The 12580-nt window shown below is 38.3% G+C and overlaps 1 protein-coding gene across 4 annotated transcripts in view; it reads right to left on the reverse strand.

Moving 5' to 3' along the window:
- The window catches only part of myo1b (myosin IB), a 267530-nt gene that overhangs the window by 226181 nt on the left and 28769 nt on the right, over window positions 1-12580 (reverse strand). For all 4 annotated transcript variants that reach the window (XM_072578972.1, XM_072578970.1, XM_072578969.1 and 1 more), the window contains exon 3: window positions 1318-1433. In XM_072578972.1, the coding sequence (XP_072435073.1) occupies window positions 1318-1433 (116 nt within the window). The remainder of the gene's footprint in view (window positions 1-1317; window positions 1434-12580) is intronic.

Raw genomic sequence — 12580 nt, forward strand, 5'->3', positions numbered from 1 at the left:
TGGTTACAAGATTCTGCGTTTTGTCATCCCACTATAGAGACCATCACATTGTGAGCAGTGAATTCTAAACTGAAAGTAGTATGAGTATATTGCCAATTCTTTTGAACACTTGTTTCCTTTTACTGCTTTCAACTTGGTATCAGTTGCTCATTGTGATTGTGAAGTGTACATTCCAGGGAAACCCCAAATCGCCATACCTGATCTATTCTCATTGTCAGATCTCATTCTGAATCATTAAAACTGGGCTTAGCAGTCACAGACCACAACAGAAAAAATAATTTTGATTTCTGTCCATTAGCCTCATTATGCAGTACAAGTCACAATCAAGTTGAGTCATAATGCACTGAAGGCTGAATAGTTTCTGAAGAGTTATTATTTATGTTGGCAAATGCTGAGTGGCCAATGCACATGACCAGACAATACAATGAAGAGGTTTACAGCTAGTGTGCATCTTCGTAGACATCAAACCTTGATGTGGAGGTTTGTCATCAGATTTTAAGTGTATAAAGATGTAGGGATTTAAAAATGGCAAAAATATTTAAACTGCTTTATGATTTGTAACTTCAATGAATCTTGAAAAGGAAATTCTGTTCATCTAACATAACCATTACTATTTTGTGTAAATAAATGTATATACACCCCTTTTTAAAGGCCACATTAAGTTTTAGAAAAACGCTGAAAAAACGAAGATTGCATTTTATTTTTAAAATACTTTCCTACAAAAATTATGGAAGAGAAGTAAAATATCTTGTCCCTCTTTGGTAAGCACGAATCATATTCTGAAGTGAAATTGTGAACTATTTTAACTAAAGGTGAAAGATATCTTGCAAAACCTAAAGGCAGCATCAATTTTATTTCTATCTATTTTACATCCACATCTCACCAAACTCATTTGTTCTAGTCAGCAACTTGCCAAAGAAGAACACCCATGGCCCACTTGTCCCAGCTTGGTAGATATGAATTCAAGTGATCAAAAAGCAATCTTCTTCCCTGTTTACGTTACAAAATGCATTACCAGATGTTGCAGAGACAGATGGGGTCAAATACAGAGAGAAAAAAAAATGCCATATTTAGACTGAAGCCTTTCAGGGTTCAAGCAGAGAACTGAAGAATTTGTCAATGATGGAATAGTTTGGCATATACTTGCTATACATTAAACAAATTACAACTAAACTAGGAAAAATGGGTTTAATATAACTCAAAAGAATAAAACATTCACATCCTCTCTTCTTCCTTTCATCCAAGTTAAACAGTTAGATTTGTTTGCTGTCCTTTCACTCAAGTCAGCTGCAGATGATTTAGCTTCACTTTACTTACATGTGAGGACTGAGCTCATAGAAATTTCGATTGCGATATTCTTCTACTTTCTCTGGTGTATAGATGGGCAGATGCCTGTAGGGGTTTACAGATATCACTACACTTCCGATATAAGTCTGTAACAGGAAAGAACAAAAATGCCAACATTAAAATACAATAAATTTTGAAATATACCTGTTCTAAATGAGGATTTTTATGCTGTCAAATGAGGAATTAGCTCAGTTTAAAACAAAGAGTGGGAAACCCAAAGTTCAACTGATTGGGAGAATTTGGTTATTCATTCCCACTATAAGATACTGTTTGGGGATTTTCAAGCAGCTCCAAAAGGTGAGCTAGAGAAAAAGAATTCATGTTACAAGTTATCATGGCAGAGCAGTCAGAATATATGTGCATGCACAGCATATTTTGATGAACCTGATATACCCTGGAAGAATGAAGGGCAACTTGCATATTGTTAGGTATTTAAGTATCCTGCAAGTCAGCATTTACTGAACAACCTCCACATCTTTTGCTATTGAGGTATATTTCTTCAATATGATTGAGGTTGGCATTCTATCACAATGTTTCAGTAAAGTATTATCGATAATTGTAAAAAAAAAACTGCTGTATCCAAATTCTCAGATGAATTTTCTTCTTCGATTTATCTCAAATGTTCCCTTCTCCTGAAAACCCTTTTCCATGGTGGTTTAAAGTTAAAGTTAGTTAGTAGAACTGGACCTTCAATATTCATGACTTCTTTATTTTTCAAAGTAGTGATTGCTCCTATTTTAAATGATCACAGAGGATTTGGGATGTGTCTGATGGACATATCCACCCAAACAGACACAGAGAATATCATCAATGTTGTAGGACACTCTTCTTTAAGATAAATGGCAACCTTCAATCCAGATTTTCAGTGAGCTAACATTGTGAAGACACAATCAAAAGTAGAGACCACACTCTGGATGAGTCACTGAAAGGTCAGAGAGAACATGTGGCTGAGATGCTAATGCTAATTAGTGGTGAAGAAAGAAATAAAAAGAACAAGTCATTTGAAGAGAAGAGTACTTCCTGCAGAGGGTGGTATGTGCATGGGATGAACTGCCAGAGGTGGTGGGGAAGGCTGGCACAATTACATCATTTAAAAGGCATCTGAATGGGTACATAAACAGGAAGGGTTTAGAGAGCTATATGGGCCAAATACTGGCAAATGGGACTAGATTTATTTAGGATATCTGGTCAACATGGACGAGTTGGACCGAAGGGTTTGTTTCAATGCTAAACATCTCTTATGACTCTAAGGCAGGAAAGACAAGAGGAAAAAATAACAAACTGCAAGAAATAATTGACAAGAGAAAGAAGTCTACAATTGACAGATAATATAAACCTCAAGAAACCATAATTTGGAGATGCCAGTGTTGGACTGGGATGTACAAAAGTTAAAAACCACACAGCACCAGGTTATAGACCAACATGTTTATTTGGAAGCGCTAGCTTTCGGAGCACTGCTCCTTCATCAGGTGATCCTTCAACCACCTGATGAAGGATCAGTTCTCCGAAAGCTAGTGTTTCCAAATAAATCTGTTGGACTATAACCTGGTGTTGTGATTTTTAACTCCGAAGAAACCAGTAGACAAGTTAACAACAATTATTTCTCATCATCACCCATCCCAAATATTTAGTGGTTAAACAATTAAGCGAGGCACATTTTGAACATGACAGGCTTTTCCAAGGGTTTTATGGTTTTGCAAATTAAAACTATGAAAATGGAGGCAGTGGTGTGCTGTAAGGTTGCTGGGCTAGCAATCCTGAACCACTGACTAATGTTCTGGGGACACAAGCTCAAATCCTACTATCACAGTTAGTGCAATTTGATTTCAATAAATATCTGGAAGTTAGCCTGATGACAACATGTGACCAATGTCACTTGTCATAAAAAACTGTATGTCCTTTAGGGAAGGAAAACTGCCATCCTCATCTGATTTGACACCAAATTCACAGCAACGTGGTGAACGCCTAATAGCCTTCTATACAATCTAAGCTCATTTAGCCAATGACACCCACGTCCCATGGTGGATTAAAATCAAAAAGGTCCATAATGCAACATTCCACTTCACTATCCAGGAGAGTACCTTATAAACATGATTTCTGCAGAAATGCATATTCAGCACAAAGATAAAGATCAACTGATGCCTGACTTGCAATGAATCCCAGTTTTCTAATGGATTGACATTCTTCTCAGCCTTGGAGATTAATTGAAGGAAAGTCACTATGACATTGCTAGGTAGTCAATACTGGTGTGCGTGTGTCTGAGCATGTCCCCCACCATGGTCTTTCTTTAAAATCTCCGAACAGCATTTTGAAAACAAAACGATAAGAAAACCAAACCTATCACCATGAATTGAGAATTGCACCTCAAAAATTAATTTTCATGCACTATGCCCTTTTGCTTCAATGGCTCTTCAGGTTATAAGTGACCTAAAGACCAAATGACTATGTTCTTTTGTCAAATATTTATCACACACTGGCTTAATAAAGCTGTATTTACTGCCATAATATTTTCCTCGACTGTAGATTCCTTCCAGAGTATTATAATGCTCAGTCTTTACCACTAACAACTTTCCTCAACAGCAACTTCAGAAAAGCTGCTCTGAATCAGCAATGTAGCATGTTCTGAACCAACCATCCTGTGGTCTCACTAAAACTACAGATTATACAATTTTGTGCTATGAACCAACACCTTCTAAAAGCAGCTTTGAGAATGCCAAATACACTTCAGAGAGCAAAACACAGCAAAACTAAGGAACTCATTATTGACTTTCAGCAGGATGTTACTCATGCCCTCCTATACATTAGCAGCACAGAGATGGAATGAGTGGAGAGTGTCAAGCTCTTGGGAGTGGTCATCCACAACAAGCTTTCTTGGACTGTTCATGTGGACACACTAGTTACAAAGATCCAATAACACCTCTTCTTCCTCAGGCAGCTGAGGAAATTTGACATGATGGTAAACACCCTTGCCAACTTTCATAGGTATACCATCAAGAGCATTCAGTCTGGATGTATCACTACCTGGTATGGCAACTGTACCATTCAAGATCAGAGACAGTTACAAAGAGTGGTGATCTTGGTCCGGACAATCACAAAGGCCAACCTCCCATCTATAGAATCCATCTACCAGGCCCACTGTCAAGGAAAGGCTGCCAGCATTCTCAAAAGATCCATCCCACCCTGGCAATGTTTTTTCTACAGCCTCTACCATCGAGGAGAAGGTACAGAAGCCTGAACACATGCACCAGCTGGTTTCATAACAGTTTCTTCCCTACTGTTGTTAGAATACTGAATGGACTCACAAACTCTTAACATTCGCCTGTACCTGTGTTTTGGCTTTTGCTGCTGTTTATCTATTATTTACTTACTTATGCTACTTAACTATGTGACCTGCCTGTATTGCTCGCAAGACAAAGCTTTTCACTGTGCCGCAGTACACATGACAATAAATTCAATTCAATTGAGGACAAGTACAGTAGTAGACGAGTTTCAATCTTACTATTCTGAAGTTTATTTAAATCTAAGCATAAGTGAAACAACAAGTATGAGAACTTGCTCTCTGTTATTCTGCTCCTTACCTCCCACAGTGAGGTAAACATAAAAGTGCTCAATGTCCACTGATATCCTTACTACGGTCCCAAAGTTTATTCTTAAAAATATCACTGTCTTAATCAATGCAAGATGGATCCTTTTAAAGCCTCATTTTAAAAGCATTCTTCTGCAAATTGAAGTTTCCCAGACATACTGAAGTTACAGCAGCTGTTGATAACATTTATAACAGAAGCATATGCTCTTAGAGCCAGTTCGACATATGTTTCTGTGTAAAGCAGAGGCTGAAGGAAAAACTGCATAAGTGGCAATTATAGAAGTGACTGTGCTTTACAACATGTACGAAATTAATTCTCAGAGGAGGTCTGGAACTTGCAGTAGGTTCCCTGGGACTCACACTGAGATAAACCTCAAGTATTGCCGGAGAACCATCAGCTTTGCATAAGACACCCTTTGGTTTGCCTGAAACCTGCCAGTCTTCCAGTAAAGAGTTGGCCTTGACCTAGTGTTGTGGATGGAACATTCCAGGAGTACACGCTGAGGGGTGCACTATAGTTTGAGGCAATTGCTGCAGATGTGTAATGGGGTAAAGCTACCAGTCAAGGCCTTTCAGTCATACTACACAAAGGCTGGAAAATTGGTAAAACACCCGAGGCTATATCGTTGAAATATAATGAATAATAGTATTAGGAAACATATTGAGTAAATGCAAATTAGAATTCACAGAATCTTGCGGAAAGAGACCATTCGGCCTATCGAGTCTATACCAACTCTCCAAATAGTATTCCACCCTATTTCCGTGACCCTTCAATTGCTATGCTGACAGTCTGACAGCCCTGGACACTATAGATTATTTTAGCATAACAGTTCACCTAACGTGCACATCTTTGTACTGTGGGAGGAAACCAGAGCACCCAGCAGAAACCCACAGACACCAGGAGAACATACAAACTCCACACAGACAGTCACCCAAGGCTGGACTTGAGATGTCTGAGGCAGCAGTGCTAACCACTCAGACAATGTGTAACCTGCTTGGATTTGTATTTTCTATATTATTTGCATCGTCATGTAATGTACTTTCAATTTTGTAAATAAAAAGTTTATTTTTGGAAAACAATCAGCAAATATGCAAGCTCTAGTTATTTCAGATTCAGGAATGACAACAATATGAAGATCACAAAGAGTGGCGGCAATTTTATGCAAAACAGCTGACGTAATTCATGAATTTACTGCTGAGTGAGCCATCTACAAAAGGCTCATTCTGATGGGGGACATTTGATTTAATTTATTATTGTCACATGTACCGAGATATAATGGAAAGCATTGTTTTATATGCCATCCAAACAATTATACCTTACATAAGTACATCAGGATAATTGAACAGAATGCAGATATAATGTTCTCTACAGAGAAGGTGCAGAGAAAGATAAACTTGAAACATATGAGAAGTCAGTTTATAAGTCTGGTAACAGTGGGGAAGAAACTGTTCTTGAACCTGTTGGTAAGTGTTTTCAAACTTTTGTATCTTCTACCCAATGGAAGAGGGTGGAAGAGAATATAACCAGGTTGGGAGGGGTCTTAATTACATTGGCTGCTTTGAGAGGCAGTGGGACATGGAGCATGACAAAGTAATTGTCTTTTGGAAAGTTAGAGTATCTGCAGTTTACCAATCAAGTCAATACTGCATCCTTCAACAAAATCAAAATGTTCATGAAGTGTTAATGACACCAGGTGATAGCAATGTGAAAGAGAAAAAGGAAAAAATCTTAAATTTACACAGATAGTTTACTCCCCTTTCTTGTCACACAGATTATAAACTTTACTGAAGGACGCTAGTGTGGCTGATAACTGTACAAAATCTATTGAAGAGACTAATGCAAAACATGACAGTTGCATAAGGCTATGACGTAAAAGGATTAATGTTCATGTTACATTGAGAAATGTATGTAAACCACAATTTGCGGACAAGAGAAGTTCAAATCCATCTTTCAGAAGGAGTAGACATATCTGTGCTAACTCTCTAATATTCTAGTGATTATGTTTGATCAAATATGGTTGTACTTATTGCTTTCATGCAATAAACCTTGTTTTCCAGGAACAGTGCCTCTTCAGTATATACTCTTTGGTGGTGTATTCTGTTATTAAACACTAGATAGGCCCAAGACCAAAGGAGAATTGGTGGCAGCAAGCTAGCTCAAAATAATCCTAAAACAGAAATTGCTGGATGGTCTGAAAATTCTAACTGGACCCAAAACATTAACTCTGCTTTCTCTTCACAGATGCTGCCAGCTCTGCTGAGTCTCCAGCAATTTTGGTTTGTGTTTGTTTCAGATCCCAGGTAGTTTTTTGATTTATTCAAACAATTCCTACCCATGCCACATACTGGTAAAAGCTGGCAAGTACCAGAACATAATAGAAGTGGTTATCTGGAAAAATAACAGCAACATCTGTAAAATGTAATCAGTGGTCAGCACTAACCTCCACTATCAGTCTTCTATTGAAATAAGACTTTTTTGTTGAAGTAGTAGACCACAGACTTAAAGATGGAGGACAAAAACTGAAACAATCTAATTTTAGATTTCATTGACATGGTAACCAGATTCATTCTTTCTTTACTTGGTCAAGAAAGAAAACATCAATTGTAGATCAAGTCACAGAATGCTTTATAGGAACTGGACTTGGAGAGCAGCTAAATTTCTGACTGTTACTGGAAGGTGGAATTTGTTAATGACATTTACTGATTTAAGAAAAAATGAACATTATAATTCTGAACGCAGCAGCTGAAAGCTCCATCAGCAATTAATTACATCTTGCCACACTATATTACAATGCTACAAAACATTAAAACAATACTCCCTGCGTTAAATGTGAATACTTACCCCATTTACTGAACACCTCAAATCGAAACTCAAACCGGACAAATTAAAGAGAGGTCTTACTGTATAGTCCTTATCAATTGGTCCATAGGAGGACTCCAGATTCCTTATGTGCTGAACATATAGTGGCCCTAATCTGGCAAGATTACCATTAGGTCCATTTTCTCCTGCACACTTGAATGCTTTACAAGCAGAGAGAAGGACTGTCGTCAAGGTTGAAGTCCCAGAAAGTTCAGAGAGATCCAAGGCATTGTATATGATTGAATCATGGGAATTAGTAAAATATAAAAGAAGGGGTCATGAAGTATGGATAGATCCAAGTAGGATGGATAAGACAATGGTTCTCTAACTCCAAGTCAAACTGCTATGGACCATTCAATAAGATTAATTGAGAATGATTTCAAACTTTCAGAATCGAAGCAGTTAACAGAAGCTGTACATCTCTCACCCATGCTTGTCAGTGCTGAGAATACAGTATAATGGGGACATAATTCCCAAACCTCATTGTGATAACAATCACAGCCATCTTCCTTCATACTCTGCTCAAATCAGTCTCTTCCTTGAACCACTGCAATCCATGTTTTGTTGTTAGATTGAGAATTTTCACCCAACAACAATGAAGGAATCATAATTCCAAGTCAGGATGCTATGTGAGTTCAAGTGAATCTTGAAGGTAGTGCCCATATATTTGCTGCACTTGTTCTAACTTCAGGAGAATCGATGGAAAAAACATGGCACAGTGCAGACAGCATGGAAGCCCGATTCCTGAATTTAAAAAAACCCTCAACGTGTGACAAAACTGCTTATGGCAGAATCTTACTCTGAAGAGTAGAACTTGAAAATAATCCTTATGATTTAATTATATATTTGAGAACTTAGATCTTTGTTTGCTAAGTGATTTGTCAATTTGACATCACAGTATGTTAAGGGTGGGAAAGAAAAGGTTGTCACTAGGCAGGAAAAATTTCAGCCTTTTTATTTAAAAACCCAAGGTCAATAGAGTTCTATAATAGACATACATTATTTCATGTGTTGTAAAACTATTACACTATGTCCCCTTAATTATCTAATATTTTAACGTTTAGTTTGTTCCTTTCATAATGGCTTCCCTATTTCTATTACTATTACTATTTAACCAGGCAGCCAGCTTCATACCTTATATTGAGTCTCAGTTTTAATGACTCTGATGATCACTGCTGCATTATTCATCATTATTTCACAAACCTCTCTCTTTTCATCTTAGAAATGTCACATTGCATAAGTTTTCTTACAGCATTTGACATTTCTACAGTTCACTTTGCAGAAGTGGGCTGTGAACTACTGCTGCACTAAACACAAGAGAGTGTTGCAGAATAAATGCTGTACAACATCCTTAAAAGAATATGGATTCCCATTAGGAAAAAAGTGACATGAGTGAATGGTTCCAGCTGCAGAGTTAGCAAACTGATTGGGTGAAAGTACAGACAAACAAATCAATGGCTTTCCTTGGAAAAATAAATGCTATTAAACTTACAAAAAATGTAAACAAATGGGCTGTGTTTTTAAGCAAGGGGCACATACAATATGTTGGGTGACTAACCCACTGCCATCCTACACATTCCCAATTCAGTCTCCATAGTACACAGTAGTTAAGGCACCACAGGCCTGCCAGCTCTTCAGTCTACTGAGGCTGTTATGTGGCCAATTATTGCATACTTAAAGTTCTCAATCAACCTCCATTGCCACAAAACACTGGATAATGAACGTCTTCGAGCACAGTGGTCGTGTACCTGTATAAAAATTGAAAGAACTGCAGATGCTGTAAATCAGAAATGAAAGTACAATTTGCTGGAAAAGCTCAGCAGGACTGGCAGCATCTGTGAAGAGTTAATGTTTTGGAACCAGTGACCCTTCCTCAGAACTTCCAGTTAACTCTGATATCTCTTCAGAGATGCTGCTAGACCTGCTGAGCTTTTCCAGCCACTTGCGTTTTGATAGTGTGACTATGACTGGGCCAAAAGAACTGGGTTCTTGTGTCATAACATATCAGAACAGGTTGATTTAACATATCTATTTTGGACAGATGAAGGCAGACATAAGGAACAGAAATAGTCCATTTGCCACCATGATTTTGCTCAGCCATTTAAATAAGATCATGGTTTCCCCAGTTGTGGTCTCAACTCATTTTTCTGACTAGCCCCATTAATCTTTAATTCCCTTGTTAGCAAAAAAAATCTATTACTGTTTTAAAAACATGCAATGATTCTGCCGCCATCACTCAAAATTCCACATTCTTATAACATACAGACCAAAATAAAACCTCTGCATCTCCATCTTAAATGGGAGACTCCTTATTTCTAAAGGAGAATGTGAGGACTGCAGATGCTGGAGCTCAGAGTCTAGAGTGTAGTGCTGGAGAAGCACAGCAGGTCAGGCAGCATCGGAGAAGCAGGAGAATTGACACTTCGGGCATAAACCCTTCATTAGGAATCATGGCTTATATCCGAAATGTTGATTCTCCTGCTCCTCGGATGCTTCCTGACCTGCTGTGCTTTTCCAACACTACACTCTTGACTCCTTATTTCTAAACCATATTCCCTTGTTCTCATTTCTACACAAGGGAAAGCATCTATCCCATTAAGTCCCCTCAGGATCCTGACAAAAAAAAACCTCTAATTCTTCTAAACTCCAACCAGCAACCTGTCCAACCCTTGCTCATAAGATAACATCCTCACCCCAGAAATCAATCAAGTAAACTCCTTCTCTCAACCATTCAATGCAATTATGTCCTTTCTTACCAATGCACTGAACAAATGTAGCAAATCGTCTCTAGTGTTACATTCCATTCAACTTGCAATACATACCAAAATTTGTAGCCAACGTCAAGAAAGGGAAGTGGAGTATGTTTCTTTCTTTCCTGGGGTGGGATGCGCTGTGCCCTTTCAGTAGTTCCCTCAACAATCATCCCTCCTAACCCCTCACCCACCTAAATCTTTGTACATCCCTCCTCTACCTCCATGCTCTGACCACGACCCCTTTGCTCCAAAGTGTGAATACCTTATTCCATCCCTCCCAAAAAGCCCAAAATTACCCATCTCTAGTGCCCATCACGCTTCTTCAAGAGTGTGCTAGTAGCTTGCCATTTCATCCCACTACTGAACTCTGCCGCTATTTGACTGGGAATTCTCAGTCCAATCAGACTGGCTGAAACCCCACACGGTGTTTTCTCGCAGTGGGGCGGCCTTTTGAAAAACACTGAGCAGATATCATAAAATCCACTCCTAGATTTCAGCAACATGGCCCCCTTCAGTAGAACTAGTGTGAAAAATCATGTTGATGCTTAGCATTTCAGTAATTTTGATTGCTGATCTGGAGTAACTAGCATTTTTTAGGGATAAACGAAACGATTTTAACAATGTGTTAAGTAAAAGGTCCTGAATCAGCAACACATTCTTGCTGCATAGATGCTACCAGATCAGTTGGGTACTTCCAACAGATCTGGTAGCATCTATGCAGCAAGAATGTGTTGCTGATTCAGAACCTTTTTCATTTTATGTCAGAGCTCCAACACTGACAGCAATTGCTTTTATGTTGCTGCAAAAGTCAGCCAGCAATAGGTTTTGGTTTCTATTGCTTTATGATGTGGAGTTTTAAATACTTGACATCTTTGTTTTCCATGCCAAAATAAATGACTATTACAGTAAACCAGAAGGTTAATATCACAAAATATTTGATTATTCAAAGCTGAGTTGAATAAAACCAAAGACTTTTTGTTTTCTCCAGTCATTTCACTCGGAAGTAACTCAACTTTTCCAGATTGAGACACACTGGACCGGTGGTACAGCTATATAAAGCAAGTCCGGAATCTAGGGATATTTTTGTTCTCTAGCCTCATTTAGTATAAAACAAGCAATAGATTCATTTTAGAAGTTGACCTTTATTTTTACTGACTCTAACAAGATGTTCAAGAACCACACAGTGTTCACGTAGTCATGATCATTTTCCATAAAATGAAAGCAGACTTGAGACTCAGGTAAGACGTACTCAATGTGAATTACAATGCACATGTGGCAGCAGTAATGCTCTTTTTATTGTGGTTTCAGTTTTCCTGAAAGACAAGAAAGTCAGCAATCAAATCCAACCTCTTTCAATACCAAAATACGACTACACTGCATAACTCATGCTCATTTATTGTTGCCTTTCATCAGTGTTTAAATGTTTACAAAAGGAGAAGGTCACAAAGGGTTTTAGATCAAGTTTGATCTGCCTGCTGGGAAACATATTTATGTTATGAAATTCCATAGCAGAAATTTCTAACCTAAAAATTCTCAATCTTTCCCAAGAGATCAGCCAAATGTGAGGGGTTTCATTTTGCTAAGACAAATCAGGGGGACATATATGCTTAAAATGTGCTTAATGGTAAGGCTCTGGGGAGTGCTGCTGAACAAAGAAACCTAGGGGTTGAGGTACACTGTTCCTTGAGAGTGGAGTCACAGGTAGACATGATGGTGAAGGCGGCATTTGGCATGCTTGCCTTTCTTGGTCAGGGCACTGAGCGGAGGAATTGTGAGGTCACGTTGCTGCTGTACAGGACATTAGTGAGGCCACTCTTAGAATACTGCTTTTAATTCTGGTCTCCCTGCTATAGGAAAAATGTTGTTAAATGTGCAAGTGTTCAGAAAAGATTTACAAGGGTTTGGGCTACCAGGAAAGGTTGAATATGCTGGGGCCTATTTTCCTTGGAGGTGGAGGTGACTTTCGAGAGATTTATAAAATCATCAGAGGCATGGATAGAGTGAATATCAATATCTTTTTCCCAAGATAAGAGA

Source organism: Chiloscyllium punctatum, chromosome 10 (genome assembly GCF_047496795.1).
Source record: "Chiloscyllium punctatum isolate Juve2018m chromosome 10, sChiPun1.3, whole genome shotgun sequence".
Lineage (NCBI taxonomy): Eukaryota > Metazoa > Chordata > Chondrichthyes > Orectolobiformes > Hemiscylliidae > Chiloscyllium > Chiloscyllium punctatum.